The sequence below is a fragment of the Oncorhynchus kisutch genome, linkage group LG5 (genome assembly GCF_002021735.2).
Source record: "Oncorhynchus kisutch isolate 150728-3 linkage group LG5, Okis_V2, whole genome shotgun sequence".
NCBI classification, from domain to species: Eukaryota; Metazoa; Chordata; class Actinopteri; order Salmoniformes; family Salmonidae; genus Oncorhynchus; species Oncorhynchus kisutch.
Genome location: NC_034178.2, coordinates 51,955,986 through 51,974,560, shown reverse-complemented (window position 1 = coordinate 51,974,560; position 18,575 = coordinate 51,955,986). Strand labels below are relative to the sequence as shown.

The 18,575-nt window shown below is 40.9% G+C and overlaps 2 protein-coding genes across 5 annotated transcripts; one reads left to right on the top strand and one right to left on the bottom strand.

The window, feature by feature from the left end:
• Positions 1–42: 42 nt before the first annotated feature.
• LOC109891211 (syntaxin-16-like) lies at positions 43–15,837 on the bottom strand. 4 transcript variants are annotated; one of them, XM_020483571.2, is made up of 9 exons: positions 15,408–15,831; positions 13,255–13,266; positions 13,000–13,107; positions 8,793–8,933; positions 4,362–4,524; positions 4,043–4,131; positions 2,101–2,244; positions 1,861–1,941; positions 43–1,710 (listed from the first exon to the last, which is right to left on the bottom strand). In XM_020483571.2, the coding sequence occupies exons 1-9, from the start codon at positions 15,537–15,539 to the stop codon at positions 1,609–1,611; spliced, it is 972 nt and encodes a 323-aa protein (XP_020339160.1). In that variant the 5' UTR covers positions 15,540–15,831; the 3' UTR covers positions 43–1,608. The 4 variants fall into 4 exon arrangements, with proteins under 4 accessions (XP_020339160.1, XP_020339163.1, XP_020339164.1 ...); XM_020483574.2 differs by having other exon boundaries at positions 15,459–15,831; XM_020483575.2 differs by lacking the exon at positions 13,255–13,266 and having other exon boundaries at positions 15,459–15,837.
• A 370-nt stretch (positions 15,838–16,207) lies between these two features.
• Positions 16,208–17,792, top strand: LOC109890245 (EEF1A lysine methyltransferase 3). Its single transcript, XM_020482228.2, has 3 exons — positions 16,208–16,463; positions 16,644–16,755; positions 17,031–17,792. Exons 1-3 carry the CDS (start codon positions 16,299–16,301, stop codon positions 17,426–17,428), a joined length of 675 nt encoding a protein of 224 aa, XP_020337817.1. The 5' UTR covers positions 16,208–16,298; the 3' UTR covers positions 17,429–17,792.
• The last annotated feature ends 783 nt before the right edge of the window (positions 17,793–18,575 follow it).

Below are 18,575 nucleotides of genomic sequence, written 5' to 3'. Positions count from 1 at the left end.
AAGCAGCTATATCTCAAACTGCGGATACGAACCAATGCAATGCACGTGTATTATTTCTTTAAACCGTTAATATCCACAATCGTAAAACAAAAAACATAAGAATAACATGAGCCATAATATATCATTGGGAAGAAGGTGTTTCCCCCACCCAAAGAAAACATCCAGACATGAGCAATTATGATTTATAATTGAAGTGTGTATAAATCTAATATATATATATATAAATAAAACTGGACTTGGGCAATGTTTTGGAAATAGCAAATTCTGTCCAAGACATCCCAAATCCCAAATTGTACCCTATTCCCTGGCTATTGGTCCTGGTCAAAAGTTGTACACTATTTAGTGAATAGGGTGCCATTTGGGACGTCACATTGAATTCAGCTTCATCATCAGTAATAAAGACTTGAGCACACTTTGAAATCTATTCAGAATTTAACATGAAATGGGTCACATATCTTTCCAAAAAACAGGACCATTCTTCATAAGAAACTGTAGTGTTGATTTTGTAGCGGAATCGGCAAAGTAATTTCTGAGTGCAAAAGCTTGCAACACATCGTTCATTCCAACACAGGCCACCACAGACACAATTTAGGCTATTCAATACATCTTTGCCATATTAGACAAAATCCTTTGACCTTTTATAGAATTTAAATTAAAATATAAATAATTTCATAATATACAGCAGACAGTAGTTTGACAGACATGACACCAATCATCAGTCTTTCGATATGTGCAAACTGTGAGAGGTATAAAAGACTAAATAAACTCAACTGATGTATCAGTTAGTGATACCGAACAATAGAAAGGGTCATAAAACAAGAGAAAGCAGTCATGTGATCTAAATGTGCACCATCATGAACGACACTGCTGTTGGTACAGAGACATTCATTTAGGATGGTCTGAATCCAAACGGAACTATTGGTATTCAATCAATCAGTTTCAGCCACAAAAACCATTGTAATTTCTCCCTCTTTGAAAAAAGAAACATGAAAAAGCAGAAAACGAAACAAATGCTCAACAAATGAAGTGTATGCAATGACCAGGGTCCGTAAAAGCAACACCACGAGACAAAATGTTCCTCGTTCATAGACATTCAGTATTCATCTGTGCAGTAGCTGAATTGTAGGAATTCTTCTCTTGGAATAACATACATGGAAGAGCAGAGCTTACAACTATAGCTTACACTAAAACTGGACAGATGATGCTAATTCTCACAAGAAAACCACTTATTTTCTCCAAAACCAAGCAAATTATATGGCCATGACAATTAATCAGTAGTCAACCACAAGGGAATTGAATATGTTTTTTCTGTGTTTCTTTGTAGCAGTACCATGACACATGGATATGGTCATGTTCATGTTCAAGAGGGTATTGGAGCAGACAGTGGGTGTGTGCAGGCATGTTCCAAAGTTAAATAGGAACTCTCCCTGGCTGTCCTCGCTTAGGAATCATGCATTCAACATCTCCATGAGTCATACAGCGCTTGATTCTGGAAGAATGATTCTTCAGATGTTGATTGAAAAGTTGGACAGGTAATCAACATCATTTGAAGTACAGATAAGACCCTCATACAAGCACACAACATACCAAAAGCAAAGGAATGCATCACTAGAACTTGGTCCCAAATAGAATAAGTATTAGAACGACAACTATAACAGTAAGGATTAAAATGACCAGCATCTTTCGGTTTTTCTTCTGATACTGTTCAGCCTGCAAGAAAACAGAGAAACTGTTATAATTAAGTTTGTGTGCAAGATGACATCTTACCCTTTTTCATGGACATAATCATCAATTGGGCTTCGTTTGAACCATTGTGCAACGCACATCTGAAACATCAAGAATCTAACATTGTGTCCTCACCTTTTGTAACTGTTTCAACCCCTCTTCTGTTTTGACACACGATTGCTCCACATTGAAGTCAATTCTGTCAAGTACTGTGCCCTGATATTGGATAAAGAATGAAACAAATCAGTTGGGAAAACATACAAAGCCATATCCATGGGCCATACTGACACAGTTTGTTATTGATGTTAATCATCACAAGGTATAAACATGGTGTTGTAATGTTTCCAAACACTGAATAGGGTTTCCCTCACAGACCTGTTCCACCACCAATCCAGCCAGGTCTCGGAAAATCTCATTCAGGTCAGAGATGGACTGGACAATCTGTCTGACCTCTCTCTCACGTTCCTCCACCATCACTGTGTTCTGCTCTACCAGGACCAGCTGGTCACCTGTAAACCCCTGGGAGAGATCAGAAATATGGGCTCACTGAATAAAACTTTGTCTTCGTCCCAAATGGCACCCTACTCCCTTCTGCAGGGGAAAAAATTGGAACGAAACAATCTTAATGCTATGAAAATACTTCAGTCGAAGTGCTGTTCACAGGTAATTTCCCCTGCGGTCCAGTAACCTCTTCATACACCACACAAAGAAAGTTGGAAGTTTACATACACCTTAGCCAAATACATTTGAACTCAGTTTCACAATTCCTGACATTTAATCAGAGTAAAATTCCCTGTCTTGGGTCAGTTAGGATCACCACTTTATTGTAAGAATGTGAAATGTCAGAAAAATAGTAGAGAGAATGATTTATTTCAGCTTTTATTTCTTTCATCACATTCCCAGTGGGTCAGACATGCACTCAATTAGTAGTTGGTAGCACTGCCTTTGAATTGTTCAACTTGGGTCAAACATTTCGGGTAGCCTTCCACAAGCTCCCCACAATAAGTTGGGTGAATTTTGGCCCATTCCTCCTGACAGAGCTGGTGTAACTGAGTCAGGTTTCTAGGCCTCCTTGCTCACACACGCTTTTTCAGTTCTGCCCACACATTTTCTATGGGATTGAGGTCAAGGCTTTGTGATGGCCACTCCAATACCTTGACTTTGTTGTCCTGAAGCCATTTTGCCACAACTTTGGAAGTATGCTTGGGGTCATTGTCCATTTGGAAGACCCATTTGCGACCAAGCTTAACTTCCTGACTGATGTTACTTCAATATATCCACATAATTTTCCCTCCACATGATGCCCTCTATTTTGTGAAGTGCACCAGTTCCTCCTGCAGCAAAGCACCCCCACAACATGATGCTGCCACCCCCGTGCTTTATGGTTGGGATGATGTTCTTTGGCTTGCAAGCCTCCCCCTTTTTCCTCCAAACATAACGATGGTCATTATGGCCAAACAGTTCTATTTTTGTTTCATCAGACCAGAGGACATTTCTCAAAAAGGTACGATCTTTGTCCCCATGTGCAGTTGGAAACTGTAGTCTGGCTTTCTATGGTGGTTTTGAGCGGCCTTTCAGGTTATGTAGATATAGGACTAGTTTTACTGTGGATATAGATACTTTTGTACCGGTTTCCTCCAGCATCTTCACAAGGTCCTTTGCTGTTGTTCTGGGATTGATTTGCACTTTTCGCACCAAAGTACATTCATCTCTAGGAGACAGAACGCCTCTCCTTCCTGAGCGTGGTCCCATGGTGTTTATACTTGCGTACTATTGTTTGTACAGATGAACTTGGTACCTTCAGGCTGTCGGACGTGGAGGTCTACAACTTTTTTCTGATGTCTTGGCTGATTTCTTTTGCTTGTCTCATGATGTCAAGCAAAGAGGCTTGAAGAGTTTGAAGGTAGGCTTTGAAATACATCCACAGGTACACATCCAATTGACTCAAATGATATCAATTAGCCTATCAGAAGCTTCTAAAGCCATGACATAATTTTCTGGAATTTTCCAAGCTGTTTAAAGGTACAGTCAACTTAGTGTATGTAAACTTCTGGCCCACTAGAATTGTGATACAGTGAATTATAAGTTAAATAATCAGTAAACAATTGTTGGAAAAATAACTTGTGTCATGCAAAGATGTCTTAACTGACTTGCCAAAACTATAGTTTGTTAACAAGAAATTTGTGGAGTGGTTGAAAAATGAGTTTTAATGACTCCAAACTAAGTGTATGTAAACTTCTGACTTCAACTGTATGTATAAGCAATAATGCTGATCAGGGAAACGTCAAAATACACTGAGTGTCAGTTCCAAGCTCACCCTGTCATATAGTGCTATGTCTTCATCCTCCTCCATTAGAGGACCGGAGTCAAAAAAGTGCTTTGATCTCTCCTCGCGATTCTTCATGCCTGTAACAGAAAGCATCACCATTATGACAATAAAAGAGACATATGATGAGGGTGCAGGTGAAACCTAAGACCAGAGAAATGTAGAGTGTGTGTGTGTGTGTTTCGTGTGTGTGTGCACAAGTTCGTGCCAGGAGAGAGAGAAGTGAGGGTTGGAAGATCGCTGAAGAGGTGTAGGAGTAAATACAGTAAGGTGAAATACCACCGTTCAGTTTGAGTGAGTGCTCGCTTACGTTTCAGGTAACTGGACTGTGTGTGTCTGAAGTTGGTGGACAGCTCCTGCAGGCTCCCTGCCAACGAGGACACCACGTTTCTCAGAAGCCTCTCCTCCTGCTCTGTGCAGTGGCCACAGCGAGACTGCAGACCTCTCACCGCACGCTGACACCGGTGGAACATCTACACACAGAGGCAAAAGAGCAAGCACTCAATATATATCTTTGCTATATTAGAGAAAAACATTTGACCTTTGTACAATTTAAATTCAAAATAAATAATTAATATCTACACTAGTGATGGGCAGGTTAACTCAACCCACAGTCCCGTGGTTATCTACGTAGGGCAGGCGCATTTAGATTCATAAAGAGTCGGGTTGAATAAAGAGAAAACAATTTTTTTTTTTTATCCATAAATGTATAATTATAGTGCAATTTATATCTATAGGCTACATTGAGGTTTTTCTTTCATTATTTTAAGCTATCAGCTAAACTGAAGCTAAACCAAAGCCTTAGGGGCTAACTTTACGCACACCAACCACCAAATGCTATTGTGAATGGGCAGAAAAAGTTAATGTCTTCCACTGAGCCAAAAAGGACAATGTCAGAGAAATATCAGAAAAGCTGTGAAATGGAAAGTTGAAAATAAAGAGAAAGGAGGGCCAGAAAACTAATGTTTGGGAAAGATTTGGTGAAGTGGTAAAAGAAGACGATAGCAGTGCATATGCTATGTGTCAGGATTCTGAGGCGCTATAAAAATTTGACAGTCACTTGACGGGGACATCAAATAGGCCTATGGCACGTCAATGCAACTGTAGCCTACTGTTCAAATGGATTAAATGGAAACTGAAATCTGGAAACTGACTGTAGGTCTATAACCCCCCCACATAGACTTAATATTAAATCCTGCAGAATTAAGAATTTCTTGCTGTAAAGTGATTCACCAAATGTACATTTTGACTTGGGAACAGGAGTGGATAAATATGATTTGTTTCAGCATCTTAAGAGAATGTGAATGAATGCGCAGTTAGGGACTGTCTGTAGAGGTAAAAAGTCATTTCCACAGCTTTCCATTTCCTTACAACCTGTCAACCTTGCACAGAAAGAGTTATTGCATTTTCTCCCCGGTCGCTAAACGTCTTTGCTCCACGAAAGAAGCAGAATTGACAGAAAACTTTACTGATGTCACCAAGATTGAAGCATTCATTATAATTTATTCTGGTGAGCAAGGGTTTATTTAGTCTTCTAGGGCAACATCTAATGACAGAATAGAAGCTGCATGTATCTAATTATAAACAAGATGACTGACAAATAGCCTACCAAAATGTCCGAAATTATAAGCAGAAACACATTAAATTAAGCAAGAAAAATTCCTGTAAAAAATAATAATAATAACAACCGGTCCGCCATCTGACTGTAGCCTACAGAGCATTTTCTATATTTGCGGGTTGGGGTCGGGTGCGGGCCTCAGATTCTCCCTTTACCACATATAATCGTGTGGTTGTTGATAGGTTATTAGCAATTTCGGGCGGGTGAACAAACCGCTGACCCGCGCACCACTAATCTACACAAACCCAAAGCACAGAGAAATACTTACTGAAAAAAAAAAATAGGTTCTTATCCTACTACATAACAAGAATGGCCACAATGGTTAACATATTACATCAGCAGGCTGCATATACTGTTGGCCCTCATAAAAAGGCACAAACGTGAACACGTAAAAGTCTAAATATTATTAGATCATATTGTCAAACAAAGAGCTCCATTCATAACAACAATTATTAGGCACTCCTTAAAGGCGGTGGATTTTCCAGAAGGCCACTTATGAGGTGTCACCAGCTGAGGAAAAAGGTATCTTAGGTGATAATAATAGTAGTGACTCTTCAAAGTTCGTTCAATGGGGTTTCTTGTCTAGATTCCCATCTCTGTCACTGTACATGTTCACAGATCCTTTGTTCGTATCCCCCAGGGCAATTGAACTGATTTCAGAGGCTGATCCAAAACACCACCGGAGGAGAAGAGGTATTCGGAGTGGAGTGATCTTCTAGTCCGACTCAAGAGGCACGCACACTACCCACCGCTATTACTCGGTCTCCGGATAATAAAGTTGACGAGCTCAGGGCAAGGATCTCCTTCCAGAGAGACATCAGGGATTGTAACATAGTTTGTTTCAGGGAAACATGGCTCTCTCGAGATATACTGTCCCCATACGTACAGTCAGTTGGGTTCTCAGTTCATCACGCAGAAATGAATAAATATCTCCCATGATTAACTACTCATAGTGTGATTGTGATTACGTACAGAAACGCAACTCCTTTTGTTCAACTGACCTAGAATACCTCACAATCAAATGCCAAACATATTACCCCAAGACAATTATCTTCGATTAGTCACAGCTATGTATAGTCCCCCTCTAGTCGATACCACGACAGCCCTCAAAGAACTTCACTGGACATTATGCAAAACACATAACCGGAGGCCGCATTTATTGTAGCTGGGGATTTTAACAAGACAAATTTGAGGAAAACGCAACCAAAGTTCTATCAACACATTGACTGTAGTGCTCACGCTGCTTAAAAACACTCAACCACTGCTACTCCAACTTCCGGGATGGCTACAAGGCCCTCCCCCACCCTCCCCTAGGAAAATCTGATCACGACTCCATTTTGCTCCTCCATTCCTATAGGCAGAAACTCAAAACAGGAAGTACTCGTGCTAAGGACTATTCAACGCTGGTCTGACCAATCGGAATCTACGCTTCAAGATTGTTTTGATCACGTGGACTGGGATATGTTCCAGGTAGCCTCAGAATAAACATTGACGAATACGGTGACCGAGTTTATCAGGAAGTGTATAGGAGATTTTGTTCCCACTGTGACTATTAAAACCTACCCTAGCCAAAAACCATGGATAGATGGCAGCATTCGCGCAAACCACCTTATTTAACCATGGTAAGGTGACTGGGAATATGGCAAAATACAAACAGTGTTGTTATTCCCTCCGTAAAGATGAGTCAAGGATCACCTTACCTAACATCAACTTAAATTTGCTTACCGCCCCAATAGATCCACAGACGATGCCATCGCACTGCCCTATCCCATCTGGAAAAGAGGAATACCTATGTAAGAATTCTGTTTATTAACTATAGCTCAGCATTCAACACCATAGTACCCTTCAAGCTTAACATTAAGCTCGGACCCATTAAGCTGGGTCTGAATCCCGCTGTGTGCAGCTGAATCCTGGACTTCTTGACGGGCCGCCCCCAGGTGGTGAAAGTAGGAAACAACACCACTTCACTGATCCTCAACACAGGGCCCCACAAGGGTGCCTGCTCAGCCCCCTCCTGTACTCCCTGTTCACCCACGACTGCGTGCCCACGCATGCCTCCAACTCAATCATCAAGTTTGCAGACAACACAACAGTAGTAGGGGTGATTACCAACAATGACAACACAGCCTACAGGGGGAGGTGAGGGCCCTGGGAGTGTGGTGCCAGGAAAATAACCTCTCACTCAACATCAACAAAAAGCAGCTGATCGTGGACTTCAGGAAACAGCAGAGGGAGTACCCCCCAATCCACGGGACCGCAGTGGAGAAGGTTCCTTGGCGTACACATCACTGACAAATTGAAATGGTCCACCAACACAGACAGTGTGGTGAAGAAAGCGCAACAGCGCCTCTTCAACCTCAGGAGGCTGAAGAAATTTGGCTTGTCACCTAAAACCCTCATTAACATTTACAAATTGAGAGCATCCTGTCGAGCTGCATCACCGCCTGGTACGGCAACTGCACCATCCGCAACCGCAGGGCTCTCCAGGGGGTGGTGCAGTCTGCACAACGCATCACCGGGGGCAAACGACCTGCCCTACAGTACACCTACAGCACCCGATGTTACAAGAAGGCCAAAAAGATCATCAAGGACCATAACCACCTGAGCCACTGCCTGTTCACCCCACGATCATCCAGAAGGCGAGGTCAGTACATGTGCATCAAAGCTGGGACTGAGAGACTGAAAAATAGCTTTTATCTCAAGGCCATCAGATGGTTAAATAGCCATCACTAGCACATTAGAGACTGCTGCCCTATATACACAGACTTGAAATCACTGGCCACTTTAATAATGGAACACTAGTCACTAATAATATTTACATATTTTGCATTACTCATTTCATATGTATATACTGTATTCTATTCTACTATATTTATGCCACTCCGACATTGCTTGTCCAAATACTTATATATTCTTTATTTTAGATTTGTGTGCATTGTTTGTTGTGAAATTGTTAGATATTACTGCACTATTAGAGCTAGAAACACAAGCATTTCACTACACCCGCAAAAACATCTGTTAAACACATGTATGTAACCAATAAAATTTGATTTGAATAACAAATATTAGTGATTTGAATAATAAATATGATACTCTTCAATTGTGTTTCTTGTATGGACCAACCTGTGTGATCTCCTGAGTAGTGATCTCTATGGCATGCTCTTCTTCACTGCTGTCATCCAGGGTGGGACGGTTCATGTGCTTATCATGGAGGGCGGCCAGCTCCTTCATTTTCTGCCGAACCCGTGTGATTTCATACTGAATCTGAAAGCCCACGCAACCACAAGATTAACACAGATGCACGGGAGAACAGGACATGCACTGAAAGCTCCAATAAAAATGACATTTTAAAGAAGACTGACACGGAACCTTGGAAATTGGTATAGGCTAATACTAATAAGCTGACATTTTCTGAAGTATCTACAGCTCAAGTTTCATTATGGTGGTGAAACTAGGCATATGTAATAGCCTAAAAGTAAAGGATTAGCTCACTATTTTACAACTTGATGTTAGATTGTTCCTCACCCTGAAACTCCATATTTGGTTAGATGTTACTTAAAAAGGTGATTTGGCCATGAATATATATATATATTTTTTAACATGCTCACATGTCCCCATCACTACCATTGATTGTGGTGGCTAAAGTAAGGTGCAGTTTGTTGTGGCTGTTTAAAGAAAACTGAACCATGGATTAGTTTCTCCTGACCCATAAACTACTTTCAGGATGAGGGACTATCTAACATCAAGTAGTAAAATTGTAAACTACACGTTTAAAAAGATAGTCCTCAAAAAGGAAAAGAAACTTGGAGAGATCTCTGATGAAGTCTGAAATAGTGGCTTACTTAATAAAGTCAAGTAAATGGAAGCTCCTCTTGTGCCCGGCTCAGCCTTAGACAGTTTAAGGTACTTCACCGTATCCATTTCAGTAAGGTCATATTCTTTAAAAGTCTGCCCAAATTGATGGTACATGTGACAGGTGTAAAAGCTCCTTGGCAGACTCACATGTTCTGGTCCTGTCCACATCTGGTAGATTGTTCCACTATATGTAAGACCCTTTCTGAAGCATTGGATATAGAGTTGCAGCCTAGTGCAGAAAAGGCTATTTTTGGAGTACCAAACAACAATCCTTCCCTGACCAATAGACAGCTAGATGCCACTGCCTTTGTCTCCCTGTTGGCCCACAGACAAATTTTATTGGATTGGAAATACATCAATCCTCCCTTAGCCTCAAAGATTGGTAGAGGAAAAATGTACAATGTCTTAACATCGTTATCCTTCATTCACTGTGAATAAAAATAATATATACAGTACCAGTCAATAGTTGACACACCGACTCATTCCAGGGTTTTTCTTTATCTTCACTATTTTGTCCATTGTAGAATAATAACAAAGACATCAAAACTATGAAACATATGGAATCATGTAGTAACCAAAAAAAACGTTTTCAACTAATCAAAATATATTTTATATTCTTCAAAGTAGCCACCCTTTGCCTTGATGACAACTTTGCACACTCCTGGCATTTTCTCAACCAGCTTCATGAGGTCGTCAGCTGGAATGCATTTCAATTAACAGATGTGCCTTGTTAAAAGTTCATTTGTGGAATTTTTATCCTTCTTATCCTTTTTATCCTTGTGTTGTGACAAGGTAGGGGGGGTATACAGAGGATAACCCTATTTGGTAAAAGACCAAGTTCATATTATGGCAAGAACAGTTCAAATAAGCAAAGAGAAATGACAGTCCATCATTACTTTAAGACATGAAGGTCAGTCAATGCGGAAAAGTTTCTTCAAGTGCAGTTGAAAAAAAAACAAGCGCTACGTTGAAACTGGTACTCATGAGGACCGCCACGGGAAAGGAAGACCCAGAGTTACATCTGATGCAGAGGATTAAGTTCATGAGAGTTACCAGCCTCAGAAACTGCATCCCAAATAAATGCTTGTGAGTTCAAGTAACAGACACATCTCAACATCAACTGTTCAGAGGAGACTGCTACACTACTACAGGACACCAATAAGAAGACAGTTGCTTGGGCCAAGAAACACAAGCAATGGACATTAGACTGGTGGAACTCTACCCTTTGGTCTGATGAATCCAAAGTGGAGATTTTTGGTTCAAACCGCCGTGTCTTCGTGAGGTGAACGGATGATCTCCGCATGTGTGGTTCCCACTGTGAAGCATGGAGGAGGTGTAATGGTGCTTTGCTCGTGACACCGTCAGTAATTTATTTAGAATTCAAGGCACACTTAACCAGCATGGCTATCACAGCATTCTGCAGTTATAAGCCATCCCATCTGGTTTGCGCTTAGTGGGACTATCATTTGTTTTTCAACAGGACAATGACCCAACACATCTCTAGGCTGTGTAAGGGCTATATGACCAAGGAGAGTGACAGAGTGCTGCATCAGAGGACCTGGCCTCCACAATCACCCGAACTCAACCCAATTGAGGTGGTTTGGGAGGAGTTGGACCGCAGAGTGAAGGAAAAGCAGCCAACAAGTGCTCAGCATGTGGGAACTCCTTCAAGACTGTTGGAAAACTATTCCTCATGAAGCTGGTTGACAGAATGACAAGAGCGTGCAAAGCTGTCATCAGGGCAAAGAGCGGCAACTTTGAAGAAACTCAAATATTTAGATTTGTTTAACAATTTTTTGTTAAACTACATGATTCCATAGTTTTGATGTCTACACTATTATTCTATAATGTAGAAAATAGTAAAAATTAAGAAAAACACTTGAATGAGTAGATGTGTCCAAACTGTTGACTGGTACTGTATCCAGTGCATTTGTTTTAGTATTCAGACCCCTTGACTTTTTCCACATTTTGTTACATTACAGCCTTATTCTAAAATGGATTAAATAATTTCCTCCCTCAATCTACACATAATACCTCATAATAGACAAAGCAAATTTTTGCAAATGTATTAAATCTAAAACTGAAATATTACATTCACATCAGTATTCAGACCTTTTACTCAGTACTTTGTTGAAACCCCTTTGGCAGCAATTACAGCATTGAGTCTTCTTGGGTATGATACTACAAGCTTGGCACACCTGTATTTGGGGGGTTTCTCCCATTCTTCTCTGCAGATCCTCTCAAGCTTTGTCAGGTTGGATGGGGATCGTCACTGTACAGCTATTCCTCTCCAGAGATGTTCGATCGGGATCAAGTTTGGGCTATGGCTGGACCACTCAAGGACATTCAGAGACTTGTCCCGAAGCCACTCCAGCGTTGTCTTGGCTGTGTGCTTAAGTTCGTTGTCCTGTTAGAAGGTGAACCGTCGCCTCAGTCTGGGTTCCTGAGCGCTCTAGAGCAGGTTTTCATCAAGGACCTCTGTACTTTGTTTCGTTCATCTTTGCCTCATTCCTGACTAGTCTCCCAGTCCCTGCCACTAAACAACATCCCCACAGTATGATGTTACCACCACCATGCTTCACCGTAGGGATAATGCCAGGTTTCTTCCAGACGTGACGCTTGGCATTCAGGCCAAAGAGTTTAATCTTGGTTTCATCAGACCAGAGAATCTTGTTTCTCATGGTCTGACTCCTTTAGGTGCCTTTTTGCAAACTTCAAGCGGGCTGTCATGTGCCTTTTACTGAAGAGTGGCTTCCGTCTGGCCCTCTACCATTAAGGCCTGATTGGTGGAGTGCTGCAGAAATGGTTGTCCTTCTGGAAGTTTTTCCCATCTCCAGAAAGGAACTCCAGAGCTCTGTCAGAGGGACCATCGGGTTCTGGGTCACCTCCCTGACCAAGGCCCTTCGCCCCAGATTGCTCTAGGAAGAGTGTTGGTGGTTCCAAACTTCATAATTGTTTTAAATGGAAGGAGGCCACTGTGTTCTTGGGGACCTTTAATGCTGCAGAAATGTTTTGGTACCCTTCCCCAGATCTGTGCCTCGACACCATTCTGTCTCGGAGCTCTACGGAAAATTCCTTCTACCTCATGGCTTGGTTTTTGCTCTGACATACACTGTCAGCTGTGGGACCTTATATACAGGTGTGTGCCTTTCTAAATCATGTACAATCAATTGAATTGACCAATTAAGTTGTATAAACATCTCAAGGATGATCAATTGAAACAAGATGCACCTGAACTCAATTTCGAGTCTCATAGCAAAGGCTCTGAATACTTACGTAAATAAAGTATGTTTTTTTGTTTTTAATACATTTGCTAACATTTCGTCATTATGGGGTATTTTATTTACAATAAGGCTGTAATGCAACAAAATGTGTAAAAAGTGAAAGGTTCTGAATATTTTCCAAATGCACTGTAAAGACAAAATAAAAACTTACCATACTGAAGTACTGTAGAAAGCATGTGATTGGTTCTTACCTCATCGACCCCATCTACCCACTTGGGCGGCAGTCTCTTGGTGACTCCGATGGCAGCTTCTGGGTCCAAACGTATCCCAGAGACCAGGGCCATGCGGTCATCAGCCAACTGATAGGAACATCACAGATAATACACAGCATATAATTTCCCATTTCAAGCAGACTTTCTATACAAAGCATGGTTTATGTTTCCCCAGAAAAATAGGTCCTTGTGACACTGATAGTATAGTTTGGATACAAGGAGATTGGACAGTACCTCATCAAGCTCCTAATGTGATTGGCAGACCCCAGCGAAGTCCAATGAGGAGAGAGGGAGAGGTGAGATGAAGTGAGAGAAGTAACAGTAAGTGAGCCCCAGACAAAAAGCAGTGATCAGCTTCATACAGACATTTTTCATGCAATGTCACAGATACCGTTTAAAGAGGGATCATACTAAATGTTCCAAAATGTATAATTTTGACCAAAAAAAATCAATTTTATATCAATCGAGGTTCTTCAAACATGTAAAATCACCCTTTAAAAAGGTAGGCCTGTCTTTGATAAATCTACGCTAGGCCTAAATACATTGGGTCAGTGAAGTGTGACATGAGAGTGTGTGTGTGCGAAGGCAAAGAAATAGGGCTAGCCTATGTCCCTGATCTCCAAATGATTAGCCTAAGCACAGAAGCATTTCATATAGGCCTAGAGAAAGGAAAGATGCAGGACAAAGATTCACATTATAAGAGGATTTTGATATGCATGCAGATCACTCAGCATGAGCACCCAGAACACCATGCAAGAGAAATAATGCCATAAAAACAAGGGAGGAGCACCTAAGCTACTTCAGAAACTCAAAGCCTAGTAAACACTGGATTTGCTCTTTGATCCAAACAAACATTACTATGCCCCAAAATGCCAGATGACTGATTTGTCATGTAATGAATTGGGCCTAACGCTTCCTCGACTATCCACAATCAGGTGGATGAAAAGAAGGCATTTCAAAGTCTGGATTGGAGTTCTACTATGAAGCTGCTGAACACAATAACGGTCCCATAGTCAAAACACCTTAGTGCCCAGAAGTAGGAGGGTGAATGAAAGAGGGACTGAAAGGGAAAACTATGAACTCTTTAGAGTTTTGAAACTAAGCTAAATAAATAGGCTAAGATATTATGGACTTACATAGACAGCATTTGTAAAAGGCCCTGCATCCTGGTCAATAATGAAAAATAGAAATATATATCAGTGACCAACAGTGCAAACTCACTAAAAAGCAAAAGGGTACACACTACAAACAAACACCTCATAAAATGCAACACGTCAATTGTAACAATTGACGTGTTGCATTTTATGAGGTGTTTGTTTGTAGTGTGTACCCTTTTGCTTTTTAGTGATTTGCATGTCTTTCTCAAACCTACCCTTTTTAGATGGTGCTTTGCTGTTTTAGATTTAATTGATCCTGTGCTTGGTGTTGGGTTGTTAAACTGTTTAAGGTATTTTACACAAACTTTACATTGATATAGCCTAGGCCTACTTGTTACTAAGATATTTGTATATGCTAATTTAGAATACCTAGTTTGCACTGTTGGTCACTGATATATATTTCTATTTTTCATTATTGACCAGGATGCAGGGCCTTTTACAAATGCTGTCTATGTAAGTCCATAATATCTTAGCCTATTTATTTAGCTTAGTTTCAAAACTCTAAAGAATTCATAGTTTTCCCTTTCAGTCCCTCTTTCATTCACCCTCCTACTTCTGGGCACTAAGGTGTTTTGACTATGGGACCGTTATTGTGTTCAGCAGCTTCATAGTAGAACTCCAATCCAGACTTTGAAATGCCTTCTTTTCATCCACCTGATTGTGGATAGTCGAGGAAGCGTTAGGCCCAATTCATTACATGACAAATCAGTCATCTGGCATTTTGGGGCATAGTAATGTTTGACCATCTCTATAACAAAAGACTATCCAACTCATTCCAGCGTACACTTATGACTTCTTTAAGTACTGAACATTGCCCCTAAAATTTACTTAATGTTCTACCTTAAGCCAAACTTTTAATTCGTTTCTTACTTTGACAAATGCATTGCTTCAATTGACTTCATCATGCCAAAGGAGAACGCATGCTCTAAAATGATTGGTAATGCAAGTTGAGGCTATCAGTAATCTAAATGCATGCCTCTGTGACATGACTCAGGCCAAGGCAAATGTGCGCATCTAGCTTGACAGTTAACTGTACCTAGTTGTTGAGTTCTAGCTTGACAGCTAAATGCAGCAAGTAGCCAACATCATATTAATGTGTGGTAGATGGCCACAAGCTAGTTAGCTAACGAGGAGACGTAATCAAGCTACGGCTAGTTTAGTAAATGTGTTAGCCATCACACACACACACACACACACACACCAAATCCTGACGATTAACGTTAGACTCACCGCAGCATTGCTACGTGTACTCAGAGTACGGCGGGTGCCGTATGTACTCACTTGCTCAGTCAATATATGACGATTTTGGATTGCATTGTTCCGCATTAATAAGAAGGCATCGGTCAAGCGCCTAGTTGCCATGATTAATTTACACACTTAGGATGTGTAGCTATCAAATAACAACCCGCTGCGCACAGTGACTACAACGACTAGCTAGCTAACTATACAATGCAAGGAAAGTTAGCGAGCTAACCTGTACCGGCTAATCGAAGGGTTATTCCCCTTTCTTTCCTCACAATAACATATCGTTTGGTTTCTATCTTTCGCTTTTATGAAGTACATAAATAAAATATGAAACAATGAAACATGTACTGAAGAGAAGGTCGGTGTTCTGTCCTCATCTACGTGGAAAACGTAAATACACAATAAGAGCTTCGTGACCAAACACTTCCCGGTTAACACTTTTAATTTGAATTGGAGACCTTAAAGAGAATATATTTTAAAACCTAAATCTAATCATCATTGATCATATTTTATGTATATTCATATTATGTACTTTTATATTAATAAAATAAATACATAAAAACGAGAAACATTTTATTTTCCGGATCAATCCCACAAGGTTTCAGTCCACCGATATTTTTGAAGAACAGTTGAAATAATTAAGGTAATCAAGGATGCATGATATATAGTTCTGCATTGCATAGTATTATATTGCAATAAAAGCATTGGCATCTATACAACTGAGATATATATTCGGTTTTTAGCGCTACCCCCAACTGTAACTATCAGCGAACAGGAACGTACCCATTGGAATCTCTATTGCGCATGCTTCCTTGAATGTGTAAAGCTAATGGCTAAGGGTAAACTACATTAACAGTCTAACCATTTTTATTTACAATGGCAGGATATGGAGAGGAAGAGGGATTCATGTTGCCTGTAGACGACGGTTTATTTGCTGATACATTTTCTGATGATAGCGTGTACAAATTCATCGGTCAAGAGTTAAAGATCAGCCAGGTGTTCAGCGCCAACCTCGGCGTGGCAGCGCCAGTGTGGGACGCCGTAAGTTCACTACTAACGTTCACTACTAACTCCATTAGTACACACTGGCTACATTTATTCGGCACATGATGAATACAGCTTTATTGGTTATGTAGTAGTGCATTTAATACAGTAGTGTTATGCAAGGAATTTAATGAGCTGCCTGTTGTATTTACTGTTTGGTTACTGTTGGTTAAATAGGCGATTCATCTATGCCGCTATTTCGAGGAAAACTCGCTCAACCTGAAAGGAAAGCGCATCATTGAGTTGGGCGCAGGAACTGGCATTGTTGGCATTTTGGCAGCACGTTTGGGTATGTTGGTTCATTCTTTGTCCGTCCAGTAGAGGTCGGCAATGTCGATTTTCAGTAGCAGCCACTGTTATTTCAATAGCCTAGTTATTATTATTTACTTTAATAGCGTTTATAGAATTTGAATTGCCTTTCCATCACCCTGTGTTCTACCCTGTCACATGCACAATAGCCTGCAAATGCACTTTTCAAAGACTTTGAAACACTACAATAAAAATGTAAAACATCAAAGATAATGATTTATAAAGATGTATTTACCTAATTTCCCACTGTTACAGGAGCGGATGTGACCTTGACAGACCTCCCCCTTGCTGTCCCTCAACTGCAAAGCAACGTCTCGGCCAACATGCCGTCCTCTGGCTGGCCTTCTGTTGCCCCCTCCGTCCTCCCCCTCTCCTGGGGCCAAGACCAGCACATCTTCCCCATGGACTGGGACCTGGTACTGGGTGCAGACATTGTGTACCTGTCTGAGACTTACCCCCTCCTGCTGGACACACTGGTTCACCTGTGCAAGGACAGGGCAGTAGTGTACCTCTCATCCAAGATGCGAGAAGAGCACGGAACACCTGGCTTCTATGGAGACACTCTGCCACAGAGGTTCCATGTAAAGCTGGAGCACCGCGACCCCACACAGAACATCAACATCTACAGCGCTACTCTGAGAGGGAAGCAGTGACAGAGATGAGACTGGATAGGACTGGGAGACTGATGAACCGGTAAATAGGTTGAGACTTGGAAGAGAACCACATAACAGTGCCTAACTCTCTGAACCCTCTGGTGTTCCTTCCTCTCCGAAAAAACTTTGTGCAGGAGCTGGATAAGAAAGAATAGGCACCTGACACAAAAGAGCAAAGGCTCCTCACTCTGATTTTAGTGCTCCCAAAAGTGTTATTTTAAACAAAATATAGACCAATAGGTCATCATGTTGAATGAAAAGGTCTGTATTAGAGGTCGACCGATTAATCAGAATGGCCGATTAATTAGGGCCGATTTCAAGTTTTCATAACAATCGGAAATCTGTATTTTTGGATGCCGATTTCTGATATTTTTTAATTTTTATACCTTTTATTTAACTAGGCAAGTCAGTTAAGAACACATTCTTATTTTCAATGACTGCCTAGGAACTGTGGGTTAAATGCCTTGTTCAGGGGCAGTACGACAGATTTTCACCTTGTCAGCTCAGGGGTTCCAATCTTGCAAACAGTTAACTAGTCCAACGCTCTAACCATTGCACTCCATGAGTAATCTGCCTGTTACGCGAATGCAGTAGAAGCCAAGGTAAATTGCTAGCTAGCATTAAACTTATCTTGTAAAAAAACAATCAATCATAATCACTAGTTATAACTACTAATCGAGTTTAGCGGGCAATATTAACCAGGTGAAATTGTGTCATTTCTCTTGCGTTCATTGCACGCAGAGTCAGGGTATATGCAAGTTTGGGCTACCTGGCTCATTGCAAACTAATTTGCCAGAATTTTACGTAATTATGACATAGATTGAAGGTTGTGCAATGTAACAAGAATATTTAGACTTAGGGATGCCACCCGTTAGATAAAATACAGAACGGTTTCGTATTTCACTGAAATAATAAACGTTTTGTTTTCGAAATGATAGTTTCCAGATTCGATCATATTAATGACCAAAGGCTCGTATTTCTGTGTGTTGTTATGTTATAATTAAGTCTGATTTGATAGAGCAGTCTGACTGAGCAGCAGCAGGCCCGTAATCATTCATTCAAACAGCACTTTCGTGCGTTTTGCCAGCTGCTCTTCGCAAACACAGCGCTGTTTATGACTTCAGCCTAATGGCTGGTGTAGCCAAAG

Excerpts from the sequence above, each read along its gene's own strand:
- LOC109890245 (XM_020482228.2), top strand. The coding sequence starts at position 16,299 with ATGGCAGGATATGGAGAGGAAGAGGGATTCATGTTGCCTGTAGACGAC. Across the intron at positions 16,464-16,643 it reads CAGCGCCAGTGTGGGACGCC|GCGATTCATCTATGCCGCTA; the intron begins GTAAGTTCACTA and ends TTGGTTAAATAG. Across the intron at positions 16,756-17,030 it reads CATTTTGGCAGCACGTTTGG|GAGCGGATGTGACCTTGACA; the intron begins GTATGTTGGTTC and ends CCACTGTTACAG.
- LOC109891211 (XM_020483571.2), bottom strand. The coding sequence starts at position 15,539 with ATGGCAACTAGGCGCTTGACCGATGCCTTCTTATTAATGCGGAACAAT. Across the intron at positions 4,132-4,361 it reads ACAGTCCAGTTACCTGAAAC|GCATGAAGAATCGCGAGGAG; the intron begins GTAAGCGAGCAC and ends TTTCTGTTACAG. Across the intron at positions 1,942-2,100 it reads CTGGATTGGTGGTGGAACAG|GGCACAGTACTTGACAGAAT; the intron begins GTCTGTGAGGGA and ends ATCCAATATCAG.